The sequence below is a fragment of the Ammodytes marinus genome (assembly GCF_949987685.1).
Source record: "Ammodytes marinus genome assembly, chromosome: 7".
In the NCBI taxonomy this organism is placed as follows: Eukaryota; Metazoa; Chordata; class Actinopteri; order Uranoscopiformes; family Ammodytidae; genus Ammodytes; species Ammodytes marinus.
The window spans coordinates 32,423,613-32,441,287 of NC_137211.1; the positions used below are offsets into that span (position 1 = coordinate 32,423,613).

General features: G+C 42.0%; 1 protein-coding gene across 2 annotated transcripts in view; it reads right to left on the reverse strand.

Annotated features, from left to right (window-relative positions):
• Nucleotides 1–17,675, reverse strand: part of agrn (agrin) — a 502,577-nt gene that overhangs the window by 54,972 nt on the left and 429,930 nt on the right. For both annotated transcript variants that reach the window (XM_080031352.1, XM_080031351.1), the window contains exons 16-19: nucleotides 16,904–17,028; nucleotides 16,658–16,763; nucleotides 5,960–6,289; nucleotides 967–1,092 (exon numbers count right to left, since the gene is read on the reverse strand). In XM_080031352.1, coding sequence (XP_079887478.1) covers nucleotides 967–1,092; nucleotides 5,960–6,289; nucleotides 16,658–16,763; nucleotides 16,904–17,028 — 687 coding nt within the window. The remainder of the gene's footprint in view (nucleotides 1–966; nucleotides 1,093–5,959; nucleotides 6,290–16,657; nucleotides 16,764–16,903; nucleotides 17,029–17,675) is intronic.

Here is a 17,675-nt window from a genome sequence, read left to right on the forward strand (position 1 = left end):
CAGGGGGCAGTTGAACATTTTTTGGGGGGATTTTTTGAATTTCCCCATGTATTGTCCCCATAAAAAGGCACAAGGCTGCTGTTTCAAAAAAAAGAATGCAGCAGGTGAACCATGGCCGTGGGTCCACTTGCATCCTTTATACCGGATTTCCATGGTAACATGGGGGTCTGGGGGTTCTCCCCCAGAAAAAATGTAGGTTCAAGGACAGAGCTTCCCGCATTCTGAAGACTTTAAAATAAAAAAATAACAACAAAAATAAGTATAATGCAACTGTATTTGTATGTCAAATACTTTTATCACCTATGGCCTAGCCTACCACTATTATGTTTATTATTAACATCTATTTTTTTTACAATTATATATCTATACTGTATATTTCTCACACTGGCATTGTCTCAGAGTCTCTCTGCGAAGACATTCTGTTTAGAGCCTAAACCAAACTCTCTTTAAGACCCCCCGCTTCCCCTTTACACCGGCTACTCTGATTGGCCAGGTTCCCTGTGGTGGCAACAGGCTCCGCCCCCTAGCTTCACTGCTACACTGTGAAGTGAGAAGAGTGGACTGCAGCGAGCAGACAGGGGAGGGCGGGGACGGGCCTGAGCACGTAGCAGCATTACCATACATGGAAATCAGTGTTGAACACGAAGCGGAATGCAGGAAATTAGGCACGGCACCCTAGTATAGAGCACTGTGCAAAGTCAGCCCAGGCGGTCGGCAGGGAATACGTCTAAGTGCATTTACGTCATTATTTGACACTTAAATATTGTTTAACATGACAATGAAACATTATAACAACATTTATAGGACAGAAAAGAGAAAAAAGCACAATAGGTGCTCTTTAAGTTATTTGATCATATCTTATCCAGTAGTAGGCCAACCAACTGAGAGGAGACAAAGGGAGTGACAGGGGAAAAGTCATGGAATTACTGTAGAAGAAGATTTTTTTGAAGGGGCATTTGGACTTACAGGGGCAGTTGGCGCCCTCTGGAGTGCTGGATGGAGTCTTGCCGTCAGGGCAGCAGCCGAACTCTGTGTTGTCACAGGACGACCTGTCCTCGGCCGTGGGTACAGTGGTGCTGGCCAACGTGGGACCTAAGGGTGAGACACTCATTAGAATTCATGACGCTTCAGAAAATGCATGAGGTTAAGTCGATCTCAGAGACCCAGGGTAGAGCTATAGTGTGTCACATTTTCATATAATGAATGTCATTCAAGCCATTGCCATATGAGTGGACACGAAGTTGATCAGCTCCACAAAACTCTCTGTATTTCACGAAGGTTTGCGTCATGTAGATCCGCCCACAGTGTTGTTGTCATTCCTCAGAATTCCTCATGGGGGCGACAGCAGTAACGCACTATTGCGCAGACTCTCCAGGCTCTGGTATGTTTGGAAGATCAAAACCTACACATTGTTTTGTTTCTCCACGACTGGCTCCTTCACATTGTTGTGCGTGTTGTTTTAGTTTGCTGACCTGTGATTGGACACTAACAGAGGCATCTGTCAGGAGTGATTAAATGGCATTTTCATTGGAATTGATTTCACACCTTGAACTCATTTTGGTGGAGAACACATAATGGCTGATGTTGCCAGTCATGTCACACAAACACATAGAGAGTTAAATGACCAGGGAATGTGAAAACAGCTTACTGCTCATTGGCCGAGGTTTCCCAGGAGATTAAATAAACACATCCGTGTTGGTGTATGCGTTACAGTGTACTGTATATTTTGCGATCTTGGGACATAAAAGATATAAAAGTGGTCTGGGTTACTGTCTGTCTGAAGGATGAGAGCGTGTAAACAGAAGCAAAGCTCCGTCCCCTCTAATGATGGGGTTTGGAGGGCTGTCTTGGTTGAAGCCACACATTTTATGGCCGGACAGAGATTAGAAATAATGGCAGAGGCAAACAGCTAGCAGTTAAACAAGATCGTAAAGACGCGAGAGGCAAGGGGCCCGTCCGGCTCAAGGTCTCGCGGTCAAAGCAGGCGAGGCTGGAGGGTGGGCTAGGACAGGCCGGGGTTTACAGGACATCTGTCGGTGAGTGCTGTGCAGGTTTAAAGATGCTGGGCTAAAGAGGAGGTTGTTTGAAGGGGGAAAGAGGGCAGTGCACAACAGCAAGAGCACGCTGCATGGGAGCCACACACACACACACACACACACACACTATAACAAGTGTTGGGATGTGTACTTAATGTAATAAAACATTTTTTTTTGCAGTAGCTTGCTGGTAGTCATATTTTCATGGTGATTCAAGTAGTTACATTATTTAAAAACTACAAACTGTGAAGATTTTTGGGCCATGAATGGAAAGGCATTACGTTTTATTTAAAGTTTTTACCTTACCATTGTTTCTGTAATTGAACCCCCATTGACAAGCCTCAGATAATAGAAAATCTAGATTTGTTTAGAACAAAAACGTGACATTCTTTGCAAATTAGTTCTTGCGAAAAGTCCTTATTTATTACAGACAGGACTTGGTCTTTGTTTTATTCACCTTCTAGGAAGCTCATCTGTGAAAAGATTTGATTGTTGTTTTTAATATTTTTGTTTTTAATATTGTTATTTTAACAAATTAAATAAAACATTTTTCTGGCATGTGACTTATTTTTTTACATTATATTTAATATCACATGAACATTGTCATTTTGATCATTTTACTAAGTAGTTTGAACTACTTTTTCTAAGTAGCTTTAGTTAACCAAACTAGATTTCTCCCTGGCTCTAGTTCATCTTCTTCCCTGGTGAGGTCAGTGGTAGTTTGCAAAGCTATGCTTTCAAAGTAGCTTCCCCAACACTGACTATAACTATGAAGAGACAGCGATTAGTGCAGATTGAGATTTTAATAAGCATGGTCAAATCTGCACCGTAGTGTCTCCTAATCTGCTCCCTCTTACACAGTCACAGATTGATGTGCGCTTGTACTTCAGTAATTACACACACAATGAGAAAAACATCCAGCCATGCTTGGATACACATTCATTTACACAAACATACTGTACACAGCCACATATACACATATACAGGCACAAGAAACCCAGTCTCCTTGGCGGACAGGCTCCATGCTCCTCGCATCACTTGGTTGGCAAGGAAATAAATCTAAGATGTGTGCGGGGGGGCTGAGGAAGAGCATATAGCGCCCATGCTGTTCCATCAATCCTATCCCGTTACTGCAAGCTGTCAGGGAAGGTGGATGGATGCATAAAATAAAACAACAGAATTACTTTGGGAAAAAAAAGGTCTGATTGAGAAGTCTCAGTCATCCCCATGTTGTCCGAGCAGAGCCCCAGACACCGCAGTCGGCTGTTACAGTCAGGAGGGCATGTCCAGAAAGATTTGAGACTGGTCCTGTGACAAGCCTACACACACACACACACACACACACACATGCGCACACACACACACACACACACACACACACATGCGCACGCACGCACACACACACACACACACACACACACACACCTTTACCTCCCAGTCACATCACCCGCCTGTCAAGTCAGGCCCCAGAGATCGTCCCGATGCGGGCCAACAGTTTGGTGCTGCCTGTCCACAGTGTAGCCTGGCTTTGTTTAGCTAGCTGTTGGGGAGTGAGCGCGCGTGGTGGAATGGGAGGAAAAAGAGCATGGGTGATGTATCGGCGGTGATCCGTGCAAACCCATCCCTTTCCGTTGGGAATTGAGATATAAATCTTATGCAAGTGGAAATGACACCCACCAGCATCTGTTTGCTAGATGTCTCTTCCCTGCCTGCCTGGCTTTGACATCTGTTTCCTCAAAACCCCAAAAACTATTTGAATACAAATACATACGCTTGTGCTGATGTGAATGCAACTCTCAATTACAGTTTTTTTCGATCGTTAAACCACAGTGGGCACACATGGAGCGAAGTGTGCAAAACTCTAACAACACAATGCACAGCAGCAGTTCATGTGGACCAAACTCTCGTTCTTCATTGTTTAAACACAATTTTCACACTTATCTCATGGCTTACCCACAACCTGCACAACACTATGGATTTCCAGCACTTTGTTCAAATGCTAGCACACTGCTGTCACAACTGTAAACCACACATTCAAAACAGAATGGATCATTACAGCCTAGTGCATTTTATACACTGCGGATAGCAATTTCAACTGAAACACTAAGAAGGTGTCTTGTTTTAGACTGGTTAGTGAACACAGTATATAGGGAAAGCTCAAAAATACTTTTTTTTGGAAATGGACCAATGAAGACAGGTTGTTGGAGGGAGAAGAGTGGCAGCGAGAGTGAAAGATTGGAGGAAGACCTAGTAGACATAGAGCTGTAATTTTTCTGATGAAATACAGGAAGGGCAACACTGATAGACCCTGTTGTGAATCATGGTCTCTCAGAGAGGCTGGGTTGAGGGTGCAACCCAATCTGCAAAGATCTAAAGTTGCATCTGTAATACAAATTTTCCAGCAAACAAACAGGTGAGAGTTGGATCCTTAAAGGACAACATTATAGGAATTGATTTCTGTATTTGAATTATAGAATATTTCCACATATACATACTAAATTTGGAAATGTTATCAATAAAATAAAAAGATGTATCTACTGAAGCAAACTTCTGACATTCATTTATTTTTGTTTACCTAAAAAAACTGGTGTGTTATAAAATGAACAATTTCATGTGAAAGAATGTCACTCTTTCCTCAAAGAAAACATTACGTTATTTGTGTAAGTAACTCAAATTATTCAAACAGTACAGATAAAAAGTTTGTAATTTGTGTATTGGTGAGTGATGCTAGTGTTTATACTCTGAGTGTGTTCTGAGTGACAGCTTGTGTTAACTCAATGAAGCTGGTTCATAGTGTTTGCTGCACTGAGCCTATTTTGCAGGTGAAGTGCACTGTTCAGCTCCAGTGACTGTTGGTAGTGCAGATTGTAGTTAGAGTTTTACCCATTGAGCTACACACTGAAAAAAGTGTTTCATTCATCCAATTTAAAAAAATTAGGGTAATGGTTCACATCTATATTTTATAACTTGAGCAAATGAAAAGTAAGTAACTTGCCTCAAACAATAGTTCCTATGTCCATGTAAACTATTTGATATAACTTGGCATAAAGTATATTTTTCTTATTGAAATAAATAAATAAATTTAGATTCTATGATCTAACCTAAACAAAAATATATAAATTTTATTAAATAGCGCTATAATATTAACTAAGTAAGCCTTATTCCAGACAACAAAACTTAAAATTATAATTATTTCCCATGTAATCATCTTACCTAGAGACTCAATCATAGATAAATATACTGTATAGTGTTCTATATATATATATATCTATGGACTCAATGAGGTAAAGATATATATCAGGGCATGATATCTCTGGCCACTGGGTCGGATCACTGCACCAGCTTGATGCTGAGAGACTAAATACTCATGGTTTAAGATTGATCAAATGAATCATTAAGTATCTTTTACGTTATCTAGCTGGCAGAGTTGTTGTAAAGGAACTTGACATTGTGTGTGAATTTTAACTTATTTACCTCTGATCAAATTCTATGTCTTATTGTCACAAACTAGGCTCCATTAAAACATACTGCAGGCAAGGGCCGTTAGTTTTAACACAACTACTAAATACAGAAGCATAATTAACTGGTTGATTTCACTTAGGACTACCAGGAAGCTACAATGCATCGACGGAGCCTCTGTGTTAAACAACCAGCAATGTGACGGATATATAAGCAAGAGGCAAGTTAAAGGTGCGATGTTATGATGAAATAAATAAGTAAAAGTGTGTTCCATTAGTATGCCTGCTGCATTCTATCTACATACTTTTTTATGATCAGCTGTGGTATGTGTAAAAAAGTAAAAACCAGGGTATGCTCTTTGGATTGCAGGGTATGAGTTTGTCCCAGCCCTTTCTTAGAAAAATTCCCTTCCACACACAGCCCTCAAAGCATTATGGGAAATGAAGTGAATAGCATGGATTTACCGACAGGCTCCTCTGCCCCACTGGACTCTGTTGGGAGGCCGCTACCTGCTTCCTCTTCCTGCTCTTCTTCCTCTTCCTCTGTATTGTCGTCCCCGCTGGGCTCACCACTGCCTGAGCCGTCCACTGGGAGGGCAGAGGAGGTGGTGGTGTGGATGGGGGGGCGGCGGTGGTTGCTTGTGTGGATGGACTCCGTGCTCTCTGCCGTCCTGGGAGGAGCTAAGGCCTCCACCATGTTAGGGTGGAAGGGAGCGGGGGTGGTGGGGGGGGCCGGGCTGGGGGTGGTGGCCATGGGTTTGTGGGTGGGTCGCTCTGCCAGCTCTGAGATGGTTTCTGGTGGGAGGGATAGGGGAGGAAGCAAGGAATGGATGAATGACGACTGAGCAAAGATGAGAATGTTTGATAATGCTTGACTTAAAGGTCACTTATTATGTAAAATGCACTTTTTCATATATTTTTTTTACTTTAATATGGGTCCATGGTATGACTAGAGACTCCCAAAGTATGAGAAAAACAACCCTCTCTCTTTTTCTCCACCTCCAACTTACTGGAAACCTGTGTTCAATAACCCCAGTCAGATTTCTCTCCCCATATAAGGTCATAAGCTCTGTAAACTGGCCTTTGTTTACATATCAGTTTACAGAGCCAAGGCTGTGTATTAACACTAGATCTACTTTTCAGTCGGCCATAATACGGACAGATCGTGAGGAGATATTCACTGATTTTGAACACGCGTTCTCCGGAATCACTGAATTCACCTTTATATATAAATATTAATATTCTTATTCAAATAACTATTATATGCGTCTTACTTTGAGTTACCATATTTGATTAATGTCTTGTGTTTTTTATCTTCTCACATCAGTAACACAATATAAAAGACCATAAACAACTTGGGGAAACTATCTCAACCATAGGTTTATGAGGCATTATGTGGGGCCCTTGCTAGCTTTGGGCCCCGGGCATAGGCCTATCTTTGCCTAACAATAACGATCTGTAAAGCATAACAAGGTCACAATGATAATTACAACCGACTGTTGACAACTAACAAACTGTTTTTTACTTCTGCATGAGTTGAATGATTATGTCCTTTTAAATCTTCTAACCCCTTTCCCTGACAATGTCATTATAAAATGACATAAAGAAAGAACACACACACACACGTACACGCAAACACACACGCACACCCACACGCATGCACACACACAGAAGATAGGCAGGCTCCAATTTTTTAAAAGCAACCTCTGATTAAAAACCTAGCTGATGAGATGTCAGGAATCTTCATTTGACAAGCCTTAAGTGATTAAAGTGTATCAATACTTATTATGAATATGGAATATCCCAACAGATCACTGCATTCAGTGTTATATATATATGTGTGTGTGTGTGTGTGTGTGTGTGTGTGTGTGTGTGTGTGTGTGTGTGTGTGTGTGTGTGTTTCGCCTGCAGATGAGTAATGTTGCCCAGACAGGGTTGAATCACTTCAGCTGGTGTCAATGCATAGTGTGTGGTGTGCATAGTGTGTATGGCATACATTCGTATGCACAATATGTATGTTGCTGTTGCGTGCATGCCATGCAATGCCTTTGAATTATATATCCATATTCAAATGCTAGCGAAGCTCTAATCACCAACAGCCAGTGCCTCTGGTGATGAATGATTGATAGAAATGGGGCAAAAAAAGCTTTAGCGCTGGCTTCAAAGAAGGCAGACTGCTGCCTGCAGAGAGCATGAGCATCCGTCAAACGCCACCACTGCTGTCAACAGACACACACAGCAAGGAATCACTCTAAATGAGGGAGAGGGAATAGGCTCTCTGCAGAGAGGCCATTATTACCAATGCAAAAAGCTCTGGTGCAAGAGGACAAACTGTCTGAGATAAAGGAACCATAAATAGGACAAAAACTCCTGAGGGAGAGAGTGAGTTGGCAGGGAGATGCTACAGCGTAAACTAGCACTTCAGATTTAGCCAAGGCAAGCAGGCGTGACAATACTGTCTTCCTTTCTTTGTGCCCCAGGAGTAAAGATGTGTGTTAGCATGTGGGTGAAATGAACAGAAGATTAAAAAAAAAGTTTAGATAGATTGTGCTTCATTAGGATTTGGGACAACATTATGTGTAGGACTTAATTACACTGCGATAATCGCCTCTGTGATCGGTAACTACTCACTGAGTTATGAAATGTGATACGTCCCGAGAGGACAGGAAGCCTGGGAGTCACACTGTGTCAGCTTAAAGCCCAGCAGATATTTGTATGGAGAAAGATTTGGAGTGGAGTGCATAGAGCAGTGATGCTATCACCAAGAATGGGTGGCGTGCGTTGCCTTTCCTCTTGGCTACACCTGTCAGTCAGGTGCTAAGCTAAGCGGCGGGCTGCCTGCTCCCTGGGAAGAGCCTGTGTGTGTGAGTGTGTGTGTGTGTGTGTGTGTGTGTGTGTGTGTGTGTGTGTGTGTGTGTGTGTGTGTGTGTGTGTGTGTGTGTGTGTGTGTGTGTGTGTGTGTGTGTGTGTGTGGCTTCGAGACACGGGAGAAGGAAAGAATAAAAGACCCGTCTGAGAGAGGAGAGGGGGACTGACAGCACAGTCTGTTCAGATGATGCTTCTCTTAATCAGCTTTAACACTCCATTTGACATTTTTCCGCTGCTTTCTTTCCCTCTCAGTGGAGCAATGGACAGTCATGTCACAGGAAGGGAGAGGAGAAAAAACTCATTGTCATCTCGGCTGGTCTGAGGCGTGTAGTTGTTTTGGAAAGGTGCTTATTAACATTGTTTGTGCTGTCAGTGGTGTTCAGTGAAGAGGAGGAGGATTCTACATACAGGAGACTAGAGACAAGGGAGCCACAGAGACCATTCACATTATAGGCATAAATGCTTAAAGCAAAAGGGTTTGGATCGGAAAGAAAAAGCTTGTTAACTAAACTAACAATGGGAGAAAGTGGCAAGGTGGGAACAAAAGGACAAAATAATGACTTGTTTCCACCTAGCAGCACAGTTGGTTCGGTAAGGCATGGTTAGGCTGGGAACGGTAACCATAGATCTGGATGCGTTTCCACTGCCAACAGGACCCTTACTTGGTAAACAGGGTTATGCAGGACGGCAGTAGCCAGGGTCAGATTATACGGTCTATGGTTCAGAGCTGTGGAACGGCGCTGGCAACTACATAACTATTGTGACATACTGTAGCAGCGGGACACAGTGTAGCCCACCAAAACATTCATTGCAAGAATGATTCTGTGTGTAGCTCCACCCGTTTGGGACCCTTTGGAAAAGGTGCAAAATGGTTAGCTTATTTTGGTACCCTCAAAAACTTTTTAGTTAAGTTAAGTTATCTTTATTAGTCAATTTACCTGAGGCACATTGAAATTCGTCTTTTAGCATATCCCCTCTCATGTTACCACACTTTGGAGAATGTCAGAGCGCAGGGCCAGCCATAGTACAGCGCCCCTGGAGCAGTTTGGGGTTAAGTGTCTTGCTCAAGGACACAATGGTACAGATGATGGGCACCGTAGATGTAATAGAAGCCACCACTAGTTTTACTACTAACACCCTCCTGTCCGGTGCTGGGGATCCAACCATGGATCTATGGTCACTGGTCAGCCCCTCTTCCCCTAGGCCATCCTACCTCCCTTGAACGTTGAACCGCTCATAAATTTGTGCCGAGCCACACCGAACTGAACCGCACCACTCAGTGGGAATGAGGTTTAAGGGATTGAATAATGAGAGAACATTTTAGGACATGGATTAGGGACTGCGAAGGCAACAGAACCCTAGCACGTAGGCGGAGAGCCAGATGCCATATGCTGGCATCGGTTGCCAATTTGCCACAAACCTATAGGTGATAACACCATATGGGAGAGGCGGGTCATTGCCATTTTCTCCTGGCCTCGGAATGTGTTCATTGGTCCAAAAAGCCTCCCTCTGCTGCGTGGTACAAGGAGCACATGCATTTGTTTCTCACATATTGCTTCATCTTGTGGAGAGACACAACAAAAGAGTATCCGTCACTTTGTGGCTTTAATGCATTTTAGCTTTCAGAAATAGCTGGGTTATCACAGTTAGCTGTAAGCACAAAGATTTAAGGAGCTTTTTCTGCAGGATTGTCAATTCCTCTTTTGCATATTAGTGGCAGGCCCGGCAAAAGTAGAAACATTATGGTATTATAAAAATGCAACAGATCAGTTATATCAAGGTGAGACACTTAAGGTAAAAACATTGTTTTTTTCAAGTACTGGTCAATTTAGAGATGTTTTGTCTATCTTGCTTCTATAACTTGTCTTCTTTAATACTTAAATAAAAGGTCCAAAATGTAAATGTAGGTGTTTATTTGACTAAAGCTTGTCTGTTTGTGTCTGTGTATTTCTCCTATACAACCATCTTTAACAGACATCATCTCGCAACATTTGTTTTTTTGAACCAAAAATCTCCACTTCTAAAGCACTTACATCAACTAAACTTTCCATAATAATTTTTGGCACTAATCTGAAGGTCATAACAGAAGGATTTTCTATATGTTGTTAATTGTTTGATTTAAGATACATTTGTTTTAAAAACATGACCAAAGTTCTTCTGTAAAACTTTGGACTCTTATATTTTGTATTAAATGAAATCAAGATTTTAACTCTGGATTCATCCAACATCAAAATGTTTGTTTTAATGTAAGCATAATTAATTAGATATTACCAATTTATTGAAACATTTCCAAAAAAATCGCAATACAAAGACAAATGGTTTTAGTGTTAGTAATCAACTATTATATATTATTCACCTGCAGAGTCTTGCCTTATAAAAGATCAATATTAATTAGGGCTGTCAAATTAACGCGTTAATTTCGATTAATTAATCACAGAAAAATGTACGTGATTAAAAAAATTAACGCAGATTAATCGCACTTTTATAGTGCCCTTTGACCCGGTGCAAAAGGGGTGAGATGATAGCGCAGCTGTACATGTAGTTTGCGGACACGGCCCGCACGGGATTAAAGAGTAGGCCAGAAAGAAGCATAGAGAGGGTTCTATGGACGTTTTATGGGAAACTTCGGGCAAATAAGCATGAAGGTAGGAAGTTATTTTATGTTATTCTCCGCAGTGTCTGTGCATTATTGATTTAGTGGGTGCCTAATTAACAATGTAGGTTCAAAACTCTCAGTATCTCTCAATCTTCCGTCTCACTTTTGTTTGCTAGCTGCCTCGTCTCCCCCATAAACGGACCCTACCCCCCCACCCCCTGTCAGTCTTCCTAGCATATGCAGCCTGCCTTTTTTCCTCTTGTGTGTGTGTGTGTGTGTGTTAATATTTTTGGCTATGAGTAGGACGATGGTAAATGAGTCGGCGTAGGGCGTAGGCTAAGCAAACCTGTGGCAGTGCAGCGCTGTCTGTTATACGATTTGGTTGGCAGATCCAGAGTGGCAGTGGTTTGTCAATTGAGTGATTCCAGACCTTCTGTTCAAACGAAATGAAGTACGATGGTCTGGTAGCACATCTAAACACTATTCATTTTACATTATGAATAAATTGTCTTCATTTGATTACAATGTATTCAGTCTTTATATTGACGGGGGCCAGTGGCGTGCACAGGTAGACCTGAAGTGGTGCTGAAGCACCTGCCCTTTTCCCCTGGCCCAATCAAGTGCCCTTTTGAAAAAGAAAAAAAAAATCTGAAAGTTTTTTTTTTTTTTTTTTTTACAGTGCATGTGGCCTATGCCGACATTATGGTAAATGGTAAATGGACTTGACTTATATAGCGCTTTTCTAGCCGATTTTCTCAGCCCCAAAGCGCTTTACATATCTTACCACATTAACCCATTCATACACACACTCATACACCGATGGCAGTAGCTGCCATGCAAGGCGCTCTCTGAACCATCGGGAGCAATTTGGGGTTCAGTGCCTTGCCCAGGGACACTTCGACATGTGGCGGGTAGACGGGGAATCGAACCTCCGACCCTGCACTCCAGAGGCAATCTTCCTACCCACTTCGCCACTGCCGCCAAATAAGCATGAAGGTAGGAAGACATCTTACTTTATTCTCCGCAGTGTCTGTGCATTATTGATTTAGTGGGTGCAACAATGTAGGTTCAAAACAGTATCTCTCAATCTTCCTCCGTGTGTCTCAATTTTGTTTGCTATTTGTCTCGTCTCCCGCATAAACGGACACCCGCCCTGTGTGTGTGTGTGTGTGTGTGTGTGTCAATATTTTTGCCTATGAGTACGACGATGGTGAATAAATTGGCATAGGCTATGCGCACCTGCAGTGCAGCGCTGTCTGTTGTGGGAGATGGAAAGTCGTAATTTAGTCTGCTTGTTTTTTTGAGAAAATTCGGCGCTAGTTCCTAATTTTATTTCATGTAGAAACCTGGCTGAGGGGAGGAGACAGAAGTTACGAGAGACGGAGAGCGCGAGAGAGAGAGAGAAACAAACTGTAGTAGGCTATACAGCTGTTTATAAACAGGCATACAAGTGTCATAAAAGTATGCGATTAATTTAGATGAATTAATCACATAGCCTGTAATTAATTAGATTATTTTTTTTAATTGCTTGACAGCCCTAATTAAAAGTCATTAGGCCAGGGGGGGATTTTGTACAAGTACCCTTAAAATGATTTGGTCATTCATCGATAGAATATATTGTGCCCTTTTTTTTGCACTGAGCACCTGCCCCCCAAAATGTCTGTGCACGCCACTGACGGGGGCTCATATTGACTAGGGTCGTTCTCTACTTTTGCATTGAAAAAAACCTACAATTTAGACATTTTGGAAGTATGAACGATGGCGGGTTAATTATTAGTCTATATTGGGGTCAAAATGACTCTGGATGGTTTCAACCAATACATATGATACAAATAATGATTAGGCCTTCTTAAATTCCTTTAAACTAAATGAAACTAGATTAAAACAAGGGTACAAAAGTGCTAACGTGGATTGTACTATGGATAAAAGCTGCAATTTGCATTAAAGTGTATATCCATCATATACAATATTCAACCTACCGGTAAATGTTACCTAAAATAAAAATATATACTTTTTACTCAGATGACATTAGATAGATAGCTAATAAGGTTTTGAGATAAAAGGTTAAAATGTTGCTGGTTGTTCCTTTCACTTCTTTATGCCTGGGGTCAGCAGGGATCCCGTCAGTAGTCCATGTATGTAAAATAGGTTGGTAGGATGAGGGTTAAGAATAATACCCACAGAACTAAGGATCATCACATCACTCAAATCCTTCTCTAAATCTATAAAACACTTCCTATTGACCAATCAAATATGCGGCCATAATAATCTGGGATAGTGTGTTTGTCTCTGTGTTTACTAGTTGTGTTTTTGCATTTATAGGCTCCTTGTCTATGCTTATGTGATTTTGTAAGTGTTTAAATGCTTATGTTTTTAATGTGCTATATTCATGCACTTTAATCTGTGTCTGTATGCTTCTTGTTTTATGTTTTTCACAAGCCACCAACCTGTTATGGTCTGGAATAATGGTTGTGTCATTTTGTTTTGTGCTTATGTGATGTATTTCTGTAGTTTTTTTTAATGTTTTCTGGTAGGCTATCAACCTGCCAGGGACTACAGAAGAAAATTAGCCTGCATGTTGCTCATGTTTATTAATGTTTTTAAATTAAGAAAAAAAATCACTAATTTGTCCCAGCCCCTTGGCATTGCTGGCTTGTCAGATCAGAGCTTAGTGAGTGTTAGTATGCCACAGGGCCTGGGGTTTGGAAGCGCTGTGTGATGCTAACAGTGAAACAGTGAGAGGGGCTGTGTCGTGGTGAGGGGTGGAGGCAGAGCTAATGCTAATAGCACCCAGCCACACGTGAAATGAGCTCCAGTCTGAACCCCCCAGCACACAGCGCGTCCAGGGGAAGAAATGAAAAGATCCTCGGTGGCTGTCGGCGGGCTCCAGCATGGCCCTTCCTCCCCGGAGGCTTCAGCAGAGAAAAGAGTCTGCTGCCAGGCATCTTCTTCTGCCTTCTGTATGCAGCAATGCTATGAGGGATTACACACAACCCCACAGCTCAATTGACAGGCAATAGAGGAAGGTGGATGTTGGCTCCGTTTTAGCTGCTAACCCACAACACTGAATTTGTAATTACCAGATGTTCAGGGACTTATCAAAGCCTTGTCGATCTCTTGCTGAGCAGATTTGGATTCTATATCTGCTGTGTAGAGGCGAGTGCAGTGCAACACAGACCATGTCAACAGCCCTTCTCCTCCTTAGGATGTGACCTAGTTTGGCTCAGATGGACAGCGCTAAAGGGAGACTTATTAAGACACTCCGCCTAGTTGGTACCTTGGCCCATGAGCAATGAGGTGAATGGTCATTTTTCCACCTTAAAAGATGCTTGACACCTGGCAGTGGCTCACGGCCAGGCCCACACAGCTGGCACTCCTCCTGCCTGCTGCACTAGCCGGGAGTCGTCTCATAGCCCTGTGGTGACGCAGGCTGGCATTCAGTTGGACAACTTGACTTAACATGAAAGCTGCGGCCTTGTGTATGTGCTGGCAAGTATTCCACTGCGGCCTTGTGTATGTGCTGGCACATTCCACTGATCCAAACACTGTCTGTCAGCATATGCACCAAGGGGCCAGGCGCTGTACCTTTTTACTCAGTACACATCCACTCAAACAGGGGTGTGTATTCCTGGCAGAATAAAGCTGCAAAGGGATTGACACATTTCCCAACAGGAGGGTTTGAAGACAAAGCCAAATCCCTTCAGAGCAGCAAGGAAGCAGAAAGCTGTCACTGCTATGGTGTGGAATTGCAAAGCTCGGACTCAACTTTTCTCCAGTGTAGCTTATGATTTAGCTCTCGCCTGGCAGTCAGCGGGCTGCCAGGTGAGAGCACAGGCTTTAAGCGTATTACTTTACTGTAATCTGTGGACTTCGAGTAATTATTTGCTATTACGCAACCATAGTCATAGAGCCTGAGAGGTAGCAGTATCACAAACAATCAAAAGAGAATATTCAGAAGACAACTTGAGTCATTTACATGTGACTTTGATCTTATCCATGGATCAGAAATGTGTATTTTTATGGATTTGCTTAAGGTGAGATGCGTGGTGTTAGGTGTTTATTTTGCCAAACCTTGTCTGTTTGTGATTGTGTAATTCTCCTTAGGGTTTGGGCGATACGACCTAAAAAGGTCCTATTTATACCATAGGCCTATGTAGGCTAAAGGCCAATGCTCTTAGACAAATACACAAATCTGAATTTGATCACTTTCATATTTTTAAGCACATGTAGGTCTGTGTGTAAAGAAATTAGGCCTAGGCCTATCACTTAGCAGGCCTCATTTTATTTATGCAAAATAACAGTTCAACTGTTTAATCTTCACACCTTTAGATTTTCAAGATAATCACTGACTTTGAAGGCTGTTGGTCTGGATTTTCTGTTTCAGCTTTATAGCCTACCAGAATATTGACTGTGGCTCAAAAGGTGAACTTGTGGGAGTTAGTCAAATACAGATCTGCTTCTGACTTTTTACAATTTTTCAGGGGTCAGGGGGAAAGAGGGCTTTTCTATTCTGTTCTGCAAACATGCTGTAAATGTTTATTCTTTTATACCAGCAGTGGACTTGACTCTTTACAGAGTAGTGTCAGCCATGTTTTTGAAACTTGCGTCTCCATATATAAAGTACTGGAGAACTCTATGAGCCAGATGTCAAAACAGGAGGCTATCTCTTTGTTCCAAACCTTAAGAATGTCGCAGGAGTATCTTCACTGACAGCGCTTTTCATTGGTCAATGAGAACAGCATTCTCGTAGCGGCAACACTAATACAGTGCTTCTCATTTGTCAGAGAGAGAGAGAGACAGAAGCAGCAGTGGAGCTGCACAGTTTTATAATAAAAAATCACTCCGACATTGATTTTTCAAAAATACGAAACAAAGTGCGTCCCTTATCAGTAATGAACATGTATTTTAGTTTCTAAATACGGGACGATACCTTATTTTAAGGGACGATTGGCAACCCTAGTCCAACGCTGCCTGCATGGCTTGACTGCTCCTTCAGCTGGGGATATATGATCCTCTCCCCACGGAATACTAATCTACACATGTGTGAACGCCTACAAGTCTGTTACTGATAGATTCAACAGCATTTGAGTGTCCGAAATGAACTGAAATCAGACCGGCTGCTGCACTGTGGAGCATCTCGGTAGGTCAGTCAGCTGTCAATATGTGTGAGTGTTAATGCATCATGACGGCATTGCAAAATCCATTTCATGGCATGACGTCACATCGGTGACAGTGTCATGCCATGACATGCCGTGTATACCACCCACCCCTAATTCTCCATTCGCCATTATCTCTACATTACTTTGTGTCAATATGCTGAACCAAAAACTGACAGAATATTTATTGCAACATCTCATTTTTCTTTAATAAAACAAAACGTTTTGTTAGTTATCAATTGTCAAAGTTTCATGATTCTATCTGTAAGTTAAAAATGTTACCCTATTCACCTGTAGAGTCTTGCCTTTATGACCACTAGGCGATTGCTAGCACTGCTACCATTTGCACCTACTTTCTCATAGACACTATTTTCAAGCCAAATCTGCACACACGTTGCTGTGCCTTTATGAGCCATAGAGATGGATGGGAAGAGAAACAGCATTGGGGATAATTTGAGGCCCACGTAACTGCTCATTGGCTTGTGCGGGGGGGACCTGACAACATATTGCGTTCCATGTGAGGCATGATGCATAGAGGCTCACCTGTGCACTGTCCAAAGTGCTGCACTGTGATGTCCTGGTCCTGCCTGCAGGCTATGGTCCTCAGCTGGCACTGGTCTGCATAGGTCACCCCGTCTGAGCCACACACCTGCTCCATGTGACAGACATGTCAGGAGGGGTGAGGGGAACACATGTTACCTCCCCATAGGCCACTCAAACAATGTCTTTTTACTTTTACATCATACTACTTATTGTTTTACTTAGTGCAGACGGTGTGGAGAGACCCACCTTGGTTTTGTTTTTCTGGTCGCAGTCAGGTGAAGGGCACTCGCAGTGGGCCTGGCCGTCCACCTCAATGCAAGACGCCCCATAACTGCACACTAACTCTTCACATGAAGTTGGGGCTTCAGGGCCTGATGGAGAAAAACACATTTGTGTTATTGTAATACCATAATCATACAGCTTAAGGAGTATAGCTGCCTTATGAATTTTGATTGTGGCAGAAAATGTGGAGCTAATTAAAAAGTTGCATTGGCTAACATATTCTAATGCTTAACTTTCAAAATGTATTCTGTTTATTTTTGATGTAAGTCAAAGCTCTGCCTCTTAAACAGCCATTACATTGAAGTATAAAGCATAATGAAAGGAACATTAAAAGTTATTCGGATACAACTCTTTCTACTATAACAAGACAGGTGGCCACACCTGAATTATTCACGTTTCACGAAACCCATGTAATCATTTGGTCATGAAAACTTGTTCATTCATACAATGATATTTGTGTTTGTCTAATTTGTCTTAAGTTGTACATGAGGCAAGTTGTTCATTGTGATATTGGATATTTATGAATAAAGTTGAAGCTTTAATCAAGCTGTTTGATGAGTATGGCAATCTACTGTAGGATGCATGTCCTTAATGCCTGAGGGTTTTCTGAAAAAATACTAGGAATTGCCAACGTCTACCAAAACCTTAATATCTAAGCCTGTGTAGCACATAGAAACATGAAATAAAATACATTTAAAAGGTAAGGTTCACAGGTTTCATTTAAACATGCTCCCTT